Source organism: Ambystoma mexicanum, chromosome 7q, assembly GCF_040938575.1.
Source record: "Ambystoma mexicanum isolate Mex_15411 chromosome 7q, UKY_AmexF1_1, whole genome shotgun sequence".
Classification (NCBI taxonomy): Eukaryota; Metazoa; Chordata; class Amphibia; order Caudata; family Ambystomatidae; genus Ambystoma; species Ambystoma mexicanum.
In genome coordinates this window covers 1,016,522,678-1,016,543,873 of record NC_090941.1, presented here as the reverse complement: position 1 = coordinate 1,016,543,873, position 21,196 = coordinate 1,016,522,678, and the positions used below count along the sequence as shown (strand labels likewise).

Here is a 21,196-nt window from a genome sequence, read left to right as displayed (position 1 = left end):
CTCGTAAGCCACTTGGATACCATTCTCTGAGCTGGTTAGGTTTAACCAGGGGGAAGGACACCAGCTTGTGTGCTTGACTACAGCTACTCGGACTGAAGTGACTCCATTTTGTCTGCGTTTTCTGACGATCCCGTGCAGTGCAAGAGTCCCCTGATGTCCTCCTTCTTGTCCCCACAACTGAGGCACAGGAACAGTGAGATTTGCAGGAACTGCCAGGAACCATCGTCTTCAGCTGCATCTTTTGCTTCATATTAAGGTACGGTGCCAATCCGATAGAGAGAACGCATCTCTCGCAGTGAAAGTTCATGGAACTTTCCCAACTTGCAGGCCTTATCAGCTTGTGACCCAACATATGATTTTTTTTCGTGCAAACTAATTCTGAGAACATTGGCAAAGACTTTATCGTTTACTACAAGAACTGCTCTTTCCTATCCAAGACATTAGCCCATTGACTTTGGCCTAGGCCTATTGAACTGCATTGAGTCATCTAGTGAACTGAAACTATGTGCATTGCCTAAGAAAGTATTTGTGATCTATTTCTATTAACTTGTGCCTTTTACTCCCATTTAAAGTAACTGAAATGCCATTTTGCTCTTATTTTAGGGGAGCCTAATTTCCTCAGAAACGTATGGGTTCAGTACTGAAGTGTGTTTGTGTATAATATTAAGTTGCCTCCTTCTAGGGAATGTTTTCTAAATGATTGTGTAATAAATTAATAAGTGTTTTACCAAGAAACCTTGATTGTAAGTGTCTACTTGAACCACTGTGATTGTAAGACCTCTGTGTAACATCCTTGTGCTTCTCACATTCCCTCTTGAGATAAGCCTGACTGCTCAGCTCGCTACCACAAACTGTGTAGTACGGACTTATACCAAAGGTTGGTTTTGCTTACACCTGTAATCCTAATTGTATGTGGTGGTCCCAGAGGGTACTGCATGCAATTCTGCCTTACAGTGTTCCATCTCTCCAAATAGCTACCTTAGGCACTCTCCAATGGTAAATGCTCAATGAAATTGCCTTTTATGGTCCACGAAAAATATAAACAACTTTGATTTTTCTTTAACTCACTTGGTAAGGCCAATAAAAGAAATTCTGAGGGACTGCTCTTGGGACCTAGGCGACTTCATGAATATGGTGTGGCCTAACTCTGCTCGATGTTTGATTTCGGGTCCAGCCACCATTAATAAAGGAGGGTTGTACTATGTAGCCATCGCAAAATTGAAAACATTATTTTTGTGTGTTAACGAGAAGAAGCAAAGAGCGGCTACGATCAGAAATAAGTATAAACGATGGCTGTGTAATTATAAATTTCAAGACACATCTTCTAGATGGAAGTATATAAACCGTCTGATGATAACCCACGATACAATAACATTTTGGCATCTCCTAAGATCACACACGCATAATGTAAGCACTACTCTAGTAGTAAATGTATTTTAAGAGCAATGGGGGTTGGGGGGCTTACATGAAAGATCGCTTTTGAGAACCGAGGGCGGAAATGGGGCCTACTATGACCTGTACAGCAGTGTGGCATAGCATGAGGCAAGTAGACATAGCAGATCTAATAAGAAAGGCAAAACCATCTAGAGCATCAGGACCTGATGGCCAATGCAATATTGTCATGAAGCAGGACCCAGAGATATGGTTGGCCCTTTTTAAAGAACAGTTCTTGCATATCTGTGAAGCCTTATTACTGCTCTCTTGGCAAGAATCAATATGAGTCCCTATTCATAAGCAGGGCCCATGTTCTATACCAGACAACTATCGCTTACTTCCGATGTTAGATTGTGGATCTAAATGTGTTTGCTAGTGTGCTGTTAACCATTCTAACAAACTGTGTAACCTCAAAAGAATTACTGTACTGCGGTCAAACTGGTTTCAGAAAAGGGTTTGACACTATGCACTCCATCTAGGTCTTTTCGATTGTAATAGCTGATGCTTACGCTTACCCTGAAACCAGCCTCTATTTATGCTTCATGGACTATAACTCTGCATTTGATATCGTCATGCAAACTAAATTATGGGAGAAATTGACACATTGGGGAATTGATCACTCTCTTGTATTTTATAAAACTTTTATACAGTGATACAAATGTGCGGGTCAGATTATTGCAAGAGGGTTTGTTATCACAACCTTTTAACACTAATATTGGGCTTAAAGAAGGCTGTGCCTTCTCCCCGCTGCTGTTCAATTTATATGTTGCAGACATTTTCAGGTTTTATCTACTGTTAACCCCCCTCACTATGGAAAGGCGATTTACAAACAGCACTAGGTTTTAGTAATATGGAGATGTTAGTAAAGACACACACCATAGACATCGACCTCCCTTGCGACTGTGAATCGGAGGTCCCAATTTTTCTTAGTAAATTTTCAAAAAAAACAAAAATCTTTAACAGAATACAATCACTTGCCTACTTAACTACCTTGAGTAAGTACATCACTTATGTTCAACAGGGACTGTTTGAGGTGGTCCCTCACTCGCTCTTACTTGATAAAACTGTGCCTCCCGGCATTGATCTACTTCAACGCTTTTGTTCGCTTTGATCTATTACTAGTCTTGGCAAATACTGGCACCTGGAAGGGAACCCCTATGGTAATGCATTTGTGTCATCTATTTAACTCACAGGTTGAGACACTAAGACATATGTTGACGCAATGCACATATCTTGATCATCTATCGTAAAGGGTACAAAAGATTTGAGTCCTGGGGATCAGACCATTTCTGGTCCATGATATTTAGTGCAGAATCTTTGGTGATTACGGCTGCGGCACACCACATTTGGTTAAGTTTGAAAATCATATTAGAAGAAAGTCATTAAAAAAAATCTGTCAAATAAAAACCTAAATAGAACACTGACAAAGAAATAAAGGGCTAGGTTGAAGGAAACCGCCTAATGGGACTAGACAAATTAAAGAAGTGTTAGTCATTGTTATATTGGCACACTTTTTATATAAAATGTCTGGACTACGAAATCCGAATCTAGGATGGTTTTTTCTTATAATTTTTGATGTTTTAAATGGAAACTAAGATGAATTTTATGTATTGTGTGTATAATGACAAAGATTTTAACATGTAATTTAAAAATGTATTTTATTATGTCTTGTATTCGTTTTGGAGTGAGTGCAAAAGGTTGATTTTTATGAACCACAAAGCACTTAAATAAAAAAAAACATTTAAAATCATTTATGAAATGTGATTGTTTAGTGAAGCCGGCAAGACCATGGCAGTTGCAAATCGCCCACAGACCATTTTCCCTGGGTAGAGGGTTAGAGTGTATCCAATATGCAACAATTATGCAATTGTTTGTCTGTGGGTCAAGGCTCTGATGGTGTCATGATGGGTAGCCGTTCCCATGAGAAGTCAGGCGAGGCGACCAGGGCAGAAGAATAAAGTTCTGCTGGTCGTCTCAAATGTTTCAATCATATAATTTTGTGTTGTGGGAATTGGGGGTGGATTATGATGTCACAATATTGTAATTGAGGGTTTTGTGGGACAATTCATGGACCCAATGATCACTCACAACATATAGGTCCAAAGTGTGAGGACCAATGATTTCTGTGTGAGGAGATATTTTTCTATGTCACACGATCGCAAATGCAAATTATTTTGCTTCTTATAAAAGTTTTCATTTTGACTAAGAATTGGGTTACTTCTTGCACCGGTGTACACTCCTTTTAGACTATATTTATGATTTTTGGTGAGCTCTACAAGACAACGCTTTTGTGCTTTTCATGCATGAATGCTCTCTTTTCAAGTTCCTTCTGATAGTCTACAAAGCTATCCATGGTCCTGCTCCTCAGTGCCTGCCTGATTGTATCTCAGTTCACTCACCATATTGTTCCTCACCATAGCATTCCCTCCCTGTGCCTCCTCTCGCTTCTGCTCTTTCTCCCTTGCTCTACTCCACTGGAACCCATTGCCCATAACAATCAAATCTAGCCCAACTGTGGATCTCTTCAAAGCTTGGCTTAAGCGTTACTTGTTAAAGAGGGAGCGCCTCCTGCCCTCTTTCCCATCCTGCCTTTCTGACACCACCACTGCCTCCAGTGATGACTAACAATGCAATTTTGTATATGTCTTTAGTACTCATGTTTAGTATGAAGCAGATGCCACCGTAGGTTATTGTTACTTTTGTAAGTAAGTCACATGTTTTCTTATGTATATCTTGTCTGTTTTCCTTTGTCACTGGTATATGTCATAATTATTTACACTCTCATAATCTGGCTCACTACTTGTTCCCATCTTTGTGCTGTTGTACATGCACCCTTTGTGGGGATGCTTCAGCCAGCTTTAATTGTTCTTGTAAGTCATTTCTGATCGAAATTGACATTGCTGTTCTTCAAATAAATACAAACATTAATAGCATGTTTTTACTGGTACTTCGGTTGGGTATTGAATGTATATTGTTTAAGCAGATTTTGATTTCTCTTATAGGATGGTGGACATTTCATTTGTGCTGTCTACTTCGAGGAAAAATCAGAGGACAGGGACCAGAATATTAAGGTAGGTTATGAATGCAGCATAGTGTAAAAATGTTACATGCTCTCGTAGCTTGCAGTTTTTCTTCCGAAAGGCTTAAAGTGACCCATCTCACAAAGAGAGAATGAGAGCCTTCTACCTTGTGCATGATTGAGTGGATAGCATGGCACCCTCTTCACTATTGGACTGCCAGTGTGAGGTGTTCCTGAGACTTGGCCACATTCTCACCAGACTGTCTTTCTAGCAGTATTGAAGGGGCATACAAAATAAAACTAAACTTACATTTGAACACATTCATAGATCTTTTTTGTAAATGTCAGAAATTATGAAGAAGCTCTCTTTGAGCACATCAATTTACACCTCTGAAGCATTTGTTTGGGTTCATATTTGAAATCTGCAAAATGTGGACATTCACTAAAACAGTCTCCATGGTGTACCTATGAATGTGTCACTGATATTGTGCATCCCTTGTCAAGATGATGGTTTCACCATTCTATGTAACCCCATTGCCACTTCATTGCCTTGTGTTTGTTATTTCAAGAATTTGATTTGAACGAGTTTATTGTGCAAGTTCAATAGGCATGCACAAGGAGCTTTCAGGCTTTTGCACATGTATACTGGACCTCGGAATGACCATGTCTGTCTCACGTGTACCAGCCTGCTTATAGCACATTTCGAAATTCGTCTTTACATATTAGGTAGCTTAGTGCTTTTTTTGGTCTGGGACATATATGTGTTATGGAAGCCTACTGTCTTCTGTAGATCTTGCTGTATATCTGTTCTGCTGTTACCTCTGAAAGGCGCTTTGTTAAGCATCTGTACTTTTGTATATCTCTGTAAAGCGCTCCGGTGTGTCTGTATTGTTGTATACCTCTGTAAAGAACTCTGTTGCTTCTTAAAGCACGGCCTGTGTTCAATAAATACAATAATAATAATAACAATAATTAGTACCATATCCCAATGTTAGGAAGGTTTTCTCTTGGAGCAAAACGGTTGGCTTTTATTTTTGCAGTGGAGAGAAGCCTGCAGCTTCACTTCACTGGCCGTTTTCATATATGTTATGGGGAAACTGACTAATCCTTCAGACTTTCAGTACTGGGAAACTATGTTTCCCTTAGTGCTGTGACTTTGTTGCCTGTTTGGGTAACTTTTTAACATTGCACAATGCATCTTCCAATGCGGTGAAATGGGGGTTCTTTTCTATGACCCTATACTACACTCAAAGTGATTTTATGTGTACTTTCAAATGTGCCTAAAGACAAGCTGGTGGCAGCAGGTATTTTTTCACTGTTTTAGTGTATTTTATTTTAGCTTTACGGCATTTACTAACTGTGGCTAGTGTCCTAACATGGCCGTTCCACAAGGTTTTTGCTTGTTGTTTTTGCCATTTTATTTGTGAACCTCCTTCCTGCCTTGCCAGGTCAGGAAATTCCTTTTTTGGTCATGCACTTCCCTGGTGTCATGACCAATCTTCGAGCCAACGCAGGAGCTGCTGAGCCCCACAGACCCTCCAAAGCGTAGCGCAGTCAACCCATCTTAAATCCAGTTGAGCCTGTGACACCCCGGGTGAAAGGGGAAGTGGACAAAACAACAAACTCAGACACAGGATCTTCGACCTCCTTCCGGTATCTGCAGGGATGAGAGATTAATTCAAAATTAATGTTACCCTGCAAACCTGCTTCCTGGAACTCTACTTACTTAAACACTTTGAAACTTTACCTGAAAGCTCCTCTGCCGATGCTTATTGGATAGTCCAACACCAATGATGTATATGCATCTTGTAAATATTCAATAAATAAATACCTGGTGGCGACTCCAGCCCAAATCCTGGATAAAAGGAGGACGCGTTCAGTCATTCAACAGTTCATAATTGGAGCCAGTGCAGAAGAAGTGCAGCTCTTTGAAGACCTGAGGATGACCTTTGACCATTACATCTGACCAGCATTACCCCGTGCCCAGTCCTGTGAAGCCCTGCTCTTCTGTCCTGATCTCAAGAAGGCCATAGTCGGTGCTTCCACCCCTGCCTGGACTGGTGGGAACAACATTCACAGATTCCTGCTTGACGGATCCATGTCTGCTGAGTCTTTGTACGTATATCTTGTTAGGGAGTATTCTCAGAAATGTGCTAATTCCCTCTAGCTTAGAGACCCCCTGCAACTTGGATTTTCAGGACTTGATTTTTTTAACCTGGAGAGAGTGAGACCCTTTTCCCACTCTCTCATGTATTTTAATGTGATTTTTGAACTTTGTGTTTCTTTGGTTATGGAGCCTGACAAACCCCATAGGCATCATATTTTACAATGTGTGACACAGCACCTTCAGTACAGTGGCACAGGGGAGTGTTCCAGATTTCCCGAAGGTTAAATACCTTCTCTGGGATAGACTACTGTTTCCCAGAGCAGTGAAGTGAAATTGACTTTATTTACATTTGTAACTTTCAAGACCCAGCACACACTATCTTACACTAGGGTGCTGGAGGGATTACTTAGTATCCCCTTTGTCTAGCTTCTCATGTAACATTTTTATGTTACCCTTTTCCTTACTGAATGGCTGGTGGCAGTGGTTTACTTTTAACTACTGTGGTGTGCATTTACCGCAGGCTGCGTTCGTAGCTGCAGTAAAGCACCCAGGGGTGCCATTTGTGACAAAATGGCGCCAATCTTCTTTTTTCGCAATTTCTTTGTGGAAAGTTCCTTCTTAAGATTTACTCTGCGCGCCAAACCAGGTTTGGTCTCTTTGTTCGCTTTGCCTTTGGCGGGATTCACGAGTGAAGCCAGCTTCGGCTCCAGGGTGTCTGGCGGGGGCAGGATGTGAGGGAGGTGCCCGAAACTCCCTGTGCTTAGTCTCCTAGCAGACCCAAATGCACTCTGTGGTGATTGGCCGGCTGACTGTCCGGCAAGGACAGCCACCCTGCTGGGTGACTGACAGCTAGGCCGGAATGAATGGGAGAAACCTGAATAAAAGCCGAGGCTTTTGGCTTGGAAGGCAGAGTCCACCACTGGACGAAGGATCTGAAGAAGAACTTGAAGAGGACGCCTGCTGCAACTCATGGACCGTTGGTTTGCCCGGTGAAGCACTGCTGCTGTGCTGAAATGCCAAATTCGTATCGACAGAGAAGCCCCTGCAAGGACGACTTCTCCCGTTGAGTTGATGGGACCAATCAACTCCCAAGTAAGCCACCTTGACATTTCTCAGATCTGGTTGAATTTCCACAGATTTGCTACTGGAAACTGAATAGCCAGGGAGAGGAACACCAGATTGTGTGCGTTGCTTTTAAGTTGGCCAAGAGCTCCAGGAAGATCCTCCCAGGAAGCAGGACTGACCAAGCTTGAGCCCTCTCAACAGAGTGTGGGACTCTAGAAGCAAGGAAAGTCCACCTCTACAGCCAGGAACGGCGGTGTTGCTGTTTGCGGTAGTCACGAGGAGCTGAAACACCGAAGTGCAACTTGTTTAAAGATTGCCTGTTGCGAGCGGTGACAGTCCCATTACAGTGCCGGAGTCCCCAGAAGTCCTCCCTCTTGTCCCCATGACTGAGGCACAGGAACAGTGAGATCTGCAGAGCTGCACAGTAACAGGAGTCATCTGCTGCACTTTTTCTTCAATCCAAAGGTACTGTAAAGTCTGAGAGAACTTAACTCTTGTTGTAGAGTTGCTTGCATCTTCTACTACTTACAAGCCTAAACAGCTTACTGCCCTACATTGATTTTTCTTTTCTTCAAAGACTTCTAAAACATTGTGCAAAGACTTTTCTACTTACCTACCAGAAGCGCTTCAGCTCATCTATACTTTTGCCCATTGATTTTGGCTTAACCTGTTATACTGAATGACTCTGCTTATGGGATCTGGGCAAAGCCTAGAGATCAGTGGGCCTAACAGATTCAAGAACCCCTGAAGTGGTTGCTGACAAATCAGGGTAAGGGGAGTAAGTTAGTGTCGCTATTCCTGGCCTGCCCTTCACCCCCCACACCCACTGTTAGGGAGAGTTCTCATTTCTGTGCATATTCCCTTCAACCTTAGACACCCCCAGCTCTTTTGCTGGACTATAGGACGTTTTCATTTTAACCCTAGAGTGAGTGAGACCTTTTTCTCCCTCTCTCATGTGTTTTAACCTGATTTGGATTGTGTTTCCTCTGTTTTTGGAGTCTGACAAACTCCATAGGCATCTACTTTTTGTATGGTGACACACAGCACCTCAGTGCAGTGTCACAGAGAAATCCTTTAGATTTCTCATAAGGTATAAATACCTTTTCTTGTGTGAACTACTGTTCCCAAGAATAGTGAAGTGAAATTGACTTTACTTACCTTTTCTCTTTGTAGGCACAGCACACAACATTTTATGTGGACTGCTGGGGGGTTACCTAATAGCCCCTTATCCTACATTCTCATGTAACATTTTTATGTTACCCTCACTACTTTAAACGGCTGGTGGCAGTGGTTTAATTTTCCTACCATTGTGCTTTTCTACCACAGGCTGAATACTCAGCTGCAGTACAGCACCCATGTGTGACCATTTCTGTCAAAATGGCCTCAGTCTTCTTTTTTGCCATTTTCTGTTTGTGAGGTCTTTCTTGCGTTTTACTCTGTGTGTTGAGCCAGATTTGAGCCCTTTGTTTGTTTTGCCTGCCTCTGGCTCCAGAGTTTCTGGATAGGCACGAAGTGTGGGAGGTTCCCAAAACTCCCTGTCCTTTGTCTCTAGGAGTGAGTGAATGAATGCAACCAGTCCTGATTGGCTGGCCTGCTTTCCTTTCAGGACAGCTTCCCTGCTGTGTGATTGATAGCTTAGGCTGTGCATGAATGGGAGAATCCTACTTAAAAGGCGAGGGTCTTGAGACTAGAGGCAGAGTCGACCACTGGGAGAAACACCTGACGAAGAAACCGTAAACGAAGCTTGCTGCATCCTCCTGGACATTTGAATTGCCCGGTGAAGCCCTGCTGCTGTGCTGAAACTCCTTTTTTTAATTCGACAGAGAAGCTCCAGAAGGGACAGCTTCTTCCCTTGGGTTAGTGGGACCAACTAACCCTGAGACGAACTCCACTGGACCATCTTCCCTGATTGGCTGTACTTCTTCGCTGCTGCAAGAACCAAGTGCCAGGGGTCGAGAAATCTGTAGTCGAGTGCAACGTCTGAAATCCGGCAAGAAGCTCCAGGAGTCTCCTAAAGACCCTCCAGAAGCAGGACGACCCGAGATCGAGTCCCCTCACCAGAGTGCAGGACCGAAGGCCGGAAGGAAGCCGAACCGATATCCGAGATGGGCGGCAGTGCTGTTTACTGAGCACTGAAACTGTGAAGTGGCACTGAACTGAAAAGAGCCTTTAGCTGCCAACGACCTCCAATTTGCCGCTGCAAAAGCCCTCCAAACTTCCTCCCTCTTGTCCCCATGACTGAGGCTCAGGAACCTAGCGTCTGCACCGCCGCAACAGGACAGAATCCAGCTGGACCACTCTTTTTCTAACCAGAGGTACTGTTTAGACTTCGGGTACTTACCTAAGTGTCTTTTTTGCTGGGTTCTTCTTAGTTGGGAATTGCACTAGCTTACCTTAGAGTTGATTTCAACTCTGCTTTCACAGGCTTCACAGCTTTTGACCCTACAAGTGATATCTACAAACTCTAACTTTGTGCAAGACTTTTTATCTAATAAGTGCCTCAGCTCCATACATTGTACTCCTATTGACTTTGCCTGTGCTTGCTCCCTGCAGACTCTTCTAGTCCATTGACTTTGCTATTTCTGTCCCTCATAGGTGGTAACTTGTACTCTTAAGTCCCGTCCCATTTCCTCCATACTGCAGGGGCATCCCTCGCTAGGGACAGGAGACAGAACCTTTTTCACCAGAAAAAAGCTACTTCACATTTAGAGGTGCGTGGCGCTGCGGCTCTGTGAGCATGCTCTCCCCTGACTCTGCCCACCGGTGCCACTCCTCAGTTCCTTTTTCCGTTCGACTGGGTATGGCTTTGGCCATGTAATACCACATGCTCCTCCCCGGATTCGTCTCTTTTTGTCTTCTTTCTTGTCAATCAGGTACTTGGCCCTCCGGCGCCACGCTTCTCCCACGCGCATGTCAACTTCAGCGGACTTCAGCAGGTGTCCAGCCTGCAAGGGGCTCTTCCCTACGGCCGACCGCCACAGCCTTGGCCCCGACCACGGCTGGGAAGGTTGTACCGCGTGCGACACACTGATTCCACGCGCACCGACGAACAGGCTAGCTAGGTGGAGGGAGCTCTTCGAAAAGGTCACCTCCAGAGGACTTGAAGGACTTCGTCAGACAGAAATCAAGGCCCAAGGGAGGGCCGTTGTTCTCCATCACCCCCTGTAAGGGCGACTCCTTCCCAAGGAAGCGCCTGAGTGGGCGGAACCTCTCTGGTTCTCACACCAGCACACGTACCGAGGCTAGTCCAGCTACCGTCCTCACGGCCGATGGGTCAGTAGATCCTTCTGGACGCAGTGCTAAGGGACTGCAAGGTTCTTTTTCCGGGCGTACACCCGAGGGGCAACAGCCTAGTACCGGCCTAATGTCCGAGGACGCACCTGCATCCAGCACTACCGGCCACACTGCCAAGGGTAATACGCTTTCCAGGTCACGGCCTGAGGTGCAGGGTAGGTCTCATGCTCCACTGCCAAGAGTCTTAGAGGAGGCTGGGCCCAGGCAGCCAAGCACCATGACTTCAGCATGTGGCACGCAGCTTGACAAAATGGCTGCTGCGCCAGACAGCATGGCCGCTCGTCCAATGCCATTCCTAGCATCAGAGCAGGCGGGAGGACTAGTTTCAGGGTGGGACTGGTGTCAACCAGGTACGCCTACAGTTATCTATCAGCAGCGCAGGGCAGGTTCCCCCTGCAACCGAGACAGAATGTGCTCTAGCCCCAGCAGCCTCTAGCCACTCTGTCAATATCACCTGCCACCTCTTCAGCCTCTGAAGACCGGTTCTTAGAAAGGCTCCTGGTGCTGATGCGACCCCCTCAGATGGGGGTCATCCTGTGGGATGCAGTCAGGGATTTGCTCCCTCCGGTCACTCCACCGGTGTCCATAGTCATTCCTCCTATGGCCCCAGCGCAGCCCCCGCTGCCCCTGCCGGCTCCTCCGATTCCGGCTCCCCTACCTCCCACTGTGCCACGCCAGCCTCCACAGCAGCCTCAGGCTCCGGTCTCCACGCCGCAACCCATGCCCAGCACCCCTCCACCACCTCCGGAGCAGCCAGACACTCTAGTGGACACATACAAGGAGGAGGACCCTGACACGCAGTCATCAGCCAAGACCTTCCAGAAACAGCTTGCAGGTTTGGCAGAATATTTTGGCCTTCCTTGACCAGAGGTCGAGCAGCCCGAGGAGGGGGCCTTGGCAGAAGTTCTCTCCCTACGACCCCCTACCAGAACGGGTATCCCGATGCAGAAGGATGCCGTTGCCTTGGCCAAGAGGGGGTGGCTCAAGCCACACTCGGCTCAATCTGTCAATCAGCACCTCAACGTCAAGTATAGGCAGATGGAGGGGGATCCACTCTTGCTGTCGACGCACTCTCAACCGCACTCTTCGGTGATCGCTGAAGCATCACTCTAAGCCTCAGTCGTCCTCGGCCACCTCATCCTCGGCGCTGTTAGGCAAGGAGGAGAAGATCTTGGAGGAGTATAGTAAGAAGCTGTACTCCAACGCCTCATTGCACCTGCATCAATCCATTTCGGTGCAGAGCCAAGCACGCTTCAAGGCGGGGCTAGGAGATGCCAAGCTGGCAACGCAGGACATCATGGAATCCATCGTGGCCCACAAGTATGCTTCTTGCCAGGCCATATGCATCACCACGGACATGAGAAGGACTGCCTGGCTTTGGGCTACTAAGTTTAACCCTGACGTCCAGGAACGCATATTGGACCTTTCATTCGAGGGTAGTGACCTCTTTCACTCCACCACCGATGAGGAATTAGATAAAAAGAAGAACAGTTTGCAAACTGCTAAGTCTTTATCCTAACGAAGGCCACACCCAAGGCGTAGACCCAGTTGCATCAGCACTCCGATAAGGGGCATGCGTTTGGTGGGTTCCGGGGCTTCCAGGAACAGAGGTCCAGACAGCCTGACCATTCTCCGAGTCAGCACCAGCGCAAATAACAAAGGGGGAGGCTTTTTCCAGTCCCTCCTCCTCCGCAACCTCAGAGGGAAAGAAGGCATGACACGTCCCTTCAGGGTCCACGTGTCTCCAGTGGGGGCCAGGCATGCCTTTCACGCGCAGTTTTGGCACCAGAACATTTCGGACCCCTGGATCCTCCCGGTAGTTTCCTCAGGGTATCGCTTACCGGTCCCTCCCTCTTCTCTCTCCTCCCCTCCACTCCCACAGACTGGGCCAGCAACTCTGTTGGTGGAAATTCAGTCGCTCGTCGAGAGCCAGGCAGTGGAAGACGTCCCAAGCTCCCAGGGAGGATCGGGCTTCTATTCCATGATTTTCGCCATACAAAAGAAGAACCAGGCTGTCCGGAGAGTTGTGGTAGACCGCACCACTGCCAACCTCTCCTTCCCTCTGCAAAAAAATTCAAGATGGCTACTCCAGCACTCATTGCAGTGACACTGGACAGGGGAGACTGGATGTGCTCCCTGGATCTGAAGGACGCTTATCTACACGTCCCAATTTGGCAGCCGCATCGTGCCTTCCTGCGCTTGAGGATTCTAGGCTGCTATTTCCAATACGGAGTGCTACCCTTGGCCTCAACGCAGCCCCCAGGGTATTCACGGGACTCATGAATGCGGTGGCATCCCTTCTCAGAACCCATGTCTAATTGGACGACCGGATCGTCAGGGTGAGATCTCCGGAGGATGTACACCACTCTTCCTCTGCACTTATGAACACACTCCATGACCTGGAGTTTACGATCAACCTCAAGAAGTCTCAGCTGCAACCTACGCAGAACCTGACCTTCCTGGGCCTCATCTGGGACTCAAGCTCAGAGAGAGTCTTTCCCTTGGAGAACGATATCTACCTTACGGCTGTCCACCTCCCGGGCGAGTCCAACCTGGAGGCGGACAGGCTCAGCAGACAGGGATCGGACAATAACGAGTGGCAATTGAATGACCAGGTACTGCTGGAGATCTCCAGCAACCGCAGGTGCCAGCAGTTCGCACCCTGGCTGGGGCAGGGCCCCGGCTCCCGTTGCGACGCATTCCAGATACAGTGGGATGGCATGACGGTGTGCGCCTTCACTCCCACACTCCTGGTCCACAGGGCGATCTGCAAGATAATGCAATCTTGTCACCTCAGCATCATTCTGATAGCTCCAGAGTGGCCCGGCGAGACCGTGGTTCTCCGAACTCCTCAGCCTCATGGACAGACCACACATTCACCTTCCGATGGAGCCAGCTCCTTTTCTGGTGCAGTACTCCACAGAAGTTAGCCCTCGCAGCGTGGTTCCTGAACATGCACGTTCAAGCAGCTGGCCGCTCGCAGGCTAACCTAGAGCTCATTCAGGGGGCCAGGAGCAAAGCTACCAGGAGCCAGCACAAAAGTAAATGGACTAGGTTCTGTCATGGTGCGGACTCTAAAAAGATTGACCCCCTTACGTGCACACTGGATGATTCTCTCTCTCTGCGCATCTTGCGCACTCGGCCGTGCAGGTGGACACATACCGCACCTATTTGGCAGTCATAGGGGCCTACAGAAATTCTGATGAGGAGACTTTCTCCTGTTCCAACCCAATAGCCAGAAGACATTTGGCAGGCCTCTCCAGGCTCTGCCCACCCTTCAAGTAACCACACTACGTGTGGGACCGCAATGTAGTACTGGACGCCTCGGTACACAAGCCCTTCGAGCCAATAGCGTCCACGGACATCAGGCTGGTCACCATTAAGACAGCTTTATTAGTGGGCCTCACCTCTGCTTGCAGAATCAGCGAGTTCCAAGCTCTGGTGGCCTCAGAACCCTATACCATGTTTCATAGAGATAAGGTGGTCCTGCTGACTCGTCCTGCATTCCTACCTAAGGTACCCTCCGCTTTCCATTTAAATGAGGTAATAGCCTTACCTCTGCTTTTTGCTGACCCTAGGAGGAGACTCAGAGGGTCTTGCACTCTCTGGAGGTCAGACGCGCTCTGAAATTCTATCTGGACTGGACCAAGGCCTTCCACAAGTCAGACACACTGTTAACTTCGGGGGGGGGGGGTCATGGCCCAGGTATCAGGCTTCCAATTACTCTATTGCACGGTGGCTGTCTCTGCCATCAGGGAGGCCTACGATGGGCAGCACAGGCCTTTGTCAGCCAACATACACGCCCACACTGTCAGAGCCAAGGCCACGACCATTGCATTCTAACGGCAGGTAGAGTGGCAGGTCAGCAGCGGGGTGGCCACCTGGCCACACCATCGGCTTTCAGTAAGCATTACTGTTTGGATGCTGGCTCTAAGTCAGACCCGGCTGTCGGACAGTCACTTCTAAGGAATCTATTTGCCTAAGGAGGGTCTCCTCTCCACCCTGGGGCTACATTCAGTTGTGATCGCCCGTGCAGTATGGAGGAAAGGGGATGGCACGTAAGAGTAATTAATCGTTATTTACCGTAGTGACTAACGTATTCTTAGTCCATAGTCCCCTTTCCTCCATACGTTGCACCATCCTCCCCCCCCCTAATAATATTGGTGTCATTAGGCAATGGTAAATAAAGTCAACACGTCAATAGGGACTGAGGGGTGGTGCCGGTTGGCGGAGTCAGGGGAGCGCATGCTCCCAGGGCCATGCCCCCGCACGCCTCTTAATTTAAAGAGGAAGTATTTCTTCCTGGTGATAAAGGTTCTATCTCCCGTCCCTAGTGAGGGACACCCCTGCAGTATGGAGGAAAGGGGACTATGGACTAAGAGTACGTTAGTCACTACGGTGAGTAACTATACTTCGAAGGGATTGTGTCCTCCGACGTATTCCTTATCTTTGATAATATGTTTCCAGCTTGCTGGCCTCGGAATTTTTTTCTGTAGAGGGCGCTGCGTGTCGACGTCCGCCGAGTCGATGTCCCTCGACGGCCACCGTATCGGCACCGACGTCATCATGCCCATAAATAGCCACGCGCTTTGTTGGGCCTCGGAACGTCGTTGCTCAGTTCAGTCAGGATAACTAACTATATCTACTCGAATATACCTTATCGTTCTCGATGGCTTCTTCATCGGAACCGACGATGCCGCGATCCGGCTTCAAGAAATGTCGCGACTGCGGTAAAAAAAATGTCGATAACGGATCCACACAGGATCTGCTTGGGATCCGAGCACCATTGTCCGGAGTGTGAAGACTGCATGTCCATGACGGCGAAAGCCTTGAAAGAGCGCAAGGGGAAGCTCGAGAGAGGTAAGTCAGTCAAAACCTCCTCGAAAGTTTCGTCGGCTGAGTCGAGGCATTCGTCTTCTCGCCGTCGAAAACATTCCCATTCTAGATCTCGAAGTAGCTCCCACCATTCGTCGAGATCAAGACACTCAAAAAAGAGACGTCGAAGGTCCCCTTCCTCATCGTCTTCTGTGTCCCCAGAAAGGGTCTCCTGTCCCACTAAACACAGTTCTCAAGCTGAGTGGGAGGAATTCAGAAAGAAAATGTTAAGCGTCTTCGAGAACGCGGCCTCGACCCCCTCGAAGACAGCTGAGGGTGATACCCAGGTGAAAAACCCAAAAAATCAAAACGCTGCAAGTCGCAGCACCCGGCGAAAGATTCCACCCGAGAGCCACATGAGCCATCGGGTAAGAAGGCACCATCTTCGACGCCGTCGTCGAAGATTCCTTCGACGCACGGATCGGCGCCATCGACGCCTTTGTCGAAGGGTTCCTCGACGCATCGGTCAATCGACTCGACGCCGATGTCGACGCCGATGAAAGAGAGGACCAAGGCCACTCCACAGCCAACGGTGATTCCAAGGGCCTCCGGCACGACGCCGAGACTGTCGTCGATGCCCTCGCGTAGGATCCCGATCCTCTCGAGTTCTTCGAGACCCCTTCCAGTTTTTTCGACGCCGTTCTCGGCGCCTTTGTAGCTTGTTACATCGGCGTCGACGACATCGACGTTTTCTCGCCGAATAACGACGAGTTTGGCTCCTTCTGCCTTAGAGATGGGTTTTACACCATTTCAGAGGTCAGAGTACCCTGGACTATGTTCAATTTATGAAGAGGGGGAAGATTCTGACCAGGAAACATTCGGGTTACAGAGGACCACACTGCCTATTTCAGAGGATTTCACCTCTGAGGAAAGAAGGCTGAAGGACCTACAGGAGTCACTACATGAGGCAAGTGGGCTGGACACTTCCCCAGAAGTAGAATTTGTTAAGCCAGACCCAGGGGAACATGCCGAAACACCCTATAGAACCCTGATGGCAAGAATTATTGAATTTATGGGTTGGTCTGCGCCTTCACCTGTTTTTCAACAGGATGACCTAACAGATATATTAGACAAAGGCCCACAGGAGGACCCGCTGGTCCCCTTCCATGCAGCCTTACAAAGGAAAATTGCATCTAATTGGGAAACTCCTGAAGTTATCCCTGCGGTCAATAAAAGATTGTCAGCCAAGTATAGGGTAGCGGCTGCTGTCCCTGAATACCTACCAAAACACCCGACCTCAGAGAGCCTGGTGGTTCAAGCGACAACTTCATCTAGCAGTAGGACCGCTTACCCTACTGTCCCACAGGATAGAGATGACAAGAGGTACGACTCTATGGCGAATAAAGTCTTTACTGCCTGTAGTATGGCGTTGAAGTCCATCAACGCCACCTGTACGCTCGCCAGGGTATGCAGTCTGCCGCTGATGAAGCACACTATGGGAGTGTGCTTCATCAGCGGCAGACTGCATACCCGAAGGAGAGGAAAAGGAAGCCTTCCTTAACATTATTAAAGATGGCAAAGATGCCATGTGCGAATCACATCAAACTGGCATCGATTCCGCTGACAGTATCAGCAGGGCCATGGCGGCAAGTACAACAATCCGCAGGCATGCGTGGTTGCGAAAGTCGGGCTTTGCTCCAGAGGTACCGGCCAGACTTTTGAATATGCGCTTTGACGGCTCTTCATTATTCTGGAAAAAGGCTGATGACAGTCTGGAAAAGTTACAGACTTCTAAAGCAGCAGCAAAATCTTTAGGAGCTGCTATCCGCCAAACTCCTTTTCGCCCCTCAGGAACCTTTGGGAGAGGAAAGTCCTTTCGCTATTATTCCGCATTCTGGAAAGGCAGAGGACAGCCGGCTCAAAGAGGCCAAAGGAGATCCACCCGAGGTGGACGGGTCAAAAGTACTAACACCGCAGCAGCAGCAGGTGCCTCTTTACCCTCGGCATCTGCATCAGCCACCCCCAAACCACTCTGAGGCCTTCCCACACAATACACCTGTAGGGGGCAGGTTAACTCACCATCTGACGGAATGGCAGGCTATAACGTCAGATGCTTGGGCATTGGAGATAGTTGCCCAAGGTTACTGCCTACCCTTTCTACACATTCCTCAGAGTCATCCACCGTGGAACAGCTCTCTAAAAGTTCCAGATCCGCTCCTCTTGCAGGAAATTATAGACCTGCTAGAGAAAGGTGCCATAGAGCCGGTACCTGTAGCGGACAGGAACAAGGGCTGGTACTCCCCCTACTTTCTCATACCAAAGAAGGACGGAGGACTGAGACCCATCCTGGACTTACGAGAATTGAACAAGTTCCTCAGGAAGGACAAGTTCAAGATGGTAACTTTCTCTCAGATCCTTCAGGCCCTCCAGCTCCAGGACTGGCTGGTATCTCTGGACCTTCAGGATGCTTATTTCTATGTGCCAATCCATCTCAAACACAGGAAATACCTGAGGTTCGCAATTGGCGACTCTCATTATCAAATTCGAGTTCTGCCATTTGGGCTGACCTCCGCCCCGAGGGTCTTCACCAAGCTGATGTCGGTATTGGCGGCGAGTCTAAGGAGGGAAGGGATCCACGTCTACCCCTACCTGGACGATTGGCTGATCAGGGCTGTATCTTCGGAACAGGCCCAGGCCAGCTAGATTATGTCTGCCACTTCCTTCACAGACTGGGCTTCTCCCTCAATTTAAAGACGTCACAGATGATACCATCGCAGAGACTCCAGTTCATTGGAGCGGTCCTGGACACTTCCCTGGGAAAAGCCTCGCCACCAGAGGTGAGGGCTCAAGATATTCTACAGATGGTCACCAAGTTTCAAAATGCCCAACGTCTCCCAGCCTTTGACTTTTTGAGGTTGCTAGGCCTCATGGCATCCTGCATCTTCCTTGTGCCGGAGGCTCGCCTGAGAATGAGATCTCTTCAGTGGGCACTGAGAAGTCAGTGGTCGCAATTCTCAGGGAGAATGACAGATCTCCTCCGGATTCCGGACAAGGTAGCCCACGACCTTCAATGGTGGGCCTATCCAGAGAACATCTTGAAAGGAGAACTGTTTTGGCAACCATGGCCGGAGATAACAGTAGTCACAAACGCCTCACTCACGGGGTGGGGAGCCCATGCCAACGACTTGACCATCAGCGGTCGTTGGTCTCCATCGGAGTCCAGACTACACATCAACCTATTAGAGCTGAGAGAGATCTGACTAGCGCTGAAAGCTTTCCTGCCATCAGTACAGGGGAGAAATGTCCTGATAATGACGGATAACATGGTGGCCATGCACTACCTCAACAAAAGAGGAGGCGTAGGATCACTGCCACTGTGCAGAGAGGTGATGCAGCTCTGGTTTTGGGCAATCCAAGAAGGAATCTCTCTATCGGCAGTCCACCTAGCCGGAGAGAAGAACTTGACAGCGGACGCTCTGAGCAGGCAGAGCACAGTCTCCCACGAGTGGGAGCTAGCTCAGGAAGTCCTTCAAGACATCTTCGCCCTTTGGGGAACCCCTCAGGTGGATCTGTTCGCCACAAGCACCAACAGGAAGTGCGATCTGTTCTGTTCAAGGGAATTCCCCCCGAGAGGAGCTCTAGGAGATGCGTTCATAGTGGACTGGGAGTTTCCACTCCTTTACGCGTTCCCACCAGTCCCTGTTATTCCTCAAATGATCAGGAGGTTGAGAAGATTCCGGAAAACCATGATCCTAATTGCCCCGGATTGGGCCAGGAGAACGTGGTACCCGGACCTTCTAGATTTGTCCATCTGTCCTCCAATCCGTCTTCCACTCAAAGAGAATCTTCTCTCGCAGAAGGGAGGTCAGGTTCTCCATCCAGACACCAGAACCCTCAACCTTCACGCTTGGCTTCTGAAAGGGTGAGGTACAAGGATTGGGATCTCCCTGATGACGTCATGGAGGTGTTGCTTTCGGCCAGAAGACAGGCAACAAAGTCTTTATACCGCTGCCGTTGGAACAAATTTTGCACCTGGTGTAGGGAAGATAATATCGACCCTTTTTCATGTGGTACACCAACGGTGTTATCGTTTCTACTCTACTTGGCAAACTCAGGCCTTCAAGTTGGCACTGTAAAAGGCTATCTCGCAGCGCTTTCTATCTTCAAGCGCACTGCGGAGGAACCATCGTATTTCAAACTTCCTCTAGTGGTACAATTTCTCAAGGGACTAACTAATGTTTACCCTCCAAAACCATTCCAGGTTCCCTTATGGGACTTAAATTTAGTCTTAAACTTCCTAATGGGCACTCCATTCGAACCACTTCACTCTTGCGCGCTGAGATTTCTCACGCTTAAAACTGTCCTATTGGTAGCACTAACATCTGCTAGGAGGGTGAGCGAGCTACAAGCTCTCTCCTGTAAACCCCCACATACAATCTTCCACAAGGACAAAGTTGTCCTGCAGGTGAAGCCTAATTTCCTCCCAAAGGGGGTTTCTGAATTTCATATTACTCAGAAAATTACCTTACCTTCGTTCTACCCTCCTCCCCATCCGGGGAAAGAGGAGGAAAGGCTACATAGGCTGGACCCAAGGCGAGCTCTCAGCTTTTACATCAGCAGAATGGCTAGGATCAGGCAAGCAGACCAACTGTTTGTAGGATACTCAGTTCACAAGTTGGGACTACCCATAATAAAACAAACCATCTCCAGGTGGATTATTTTGGCCATCCTGGAATGTCACAGACTGGCAGGGAAAGAGCCACCCCGAAATCTCAGGGCTCATTCAACCAAGGGTATCGCAGCCTCTTCGGCTCTCCAAAGAGGGGTACCGGTCCGGGACATATGTGCGGCTGCCACATGGTCGTCCGCACATACATTCACAAAATTTTACAATCTGGATTTCTCCACTGCTCAAGAGACCAGATTTGGCAAGGCCGTATTACATTCAGTCCATCCCTAAAGGGATGGACTGAATGTAATACATGCCACTGCTATCGGAGTCTATCAAAGATAAGGAATACGTCGGAGGACACAATCCCTTCGAAGAACAGGTTACTTCTTACCTGGTAACGTTCTTTCGACGGAATGTTCCTCCGACGTATTCCTTATCGCCCCTCCCAACCATCCCTGCAGTGATACTTCCCTTGTGGTTGCAATTTACGCTCCTTCAAGGTCAATAACCAATTCAGGCATGACTTTATGCTACAAAACAGAACTGAGCAACGGACGCAGCGCGTGGCTATTTATGGGCATGATGACGTCGGTGCCGATACGGTGGCCGTCGAGGGACATCGACTCGGCGGACGTCGACATGCAGCGCCCTCTACAGAAAAAAATTCCGAGGCCAGCAAGCTGGAAACGTATTATCAAAGAAAAGGAATACGTCGGAGGAACATCCTGTTGAAAGAACGTTACCAGGTAAGAAGTAACTTGTTCATTTGTGGACTGTTATTGCTGGGAAA

General features: G+C 48.1%; 1 protein-coding gene across 11 annotated transcripts in view; it reads left to right on the top strand.

Annotated features, from left to right (window-relative positions):
- The window catches only part of ARAP1 (ArfGAP with RhoGAP domain, ankyrin repeat and PH domain 1), a 2,533,956-nt gene that overhangs the window by 2,298,208 nt on the left and 214,552 nt on the right, over positions 1-21,196 (top strand). For all 11 annotated transcript variants that reach the window (XM_069640265.1, XM_069640269.1, XM_069640271.1 and 8 more), the window contains one exon: positions 4,437-4,505. In XM_069640265.1, coding sequence (XP_069496366.1) covers positions 4,437-4,505 — 69 coding nt within the window. The remainder of the gene's footprint in view (positions 1-4,436; positions 4,506-21,196) is intronic.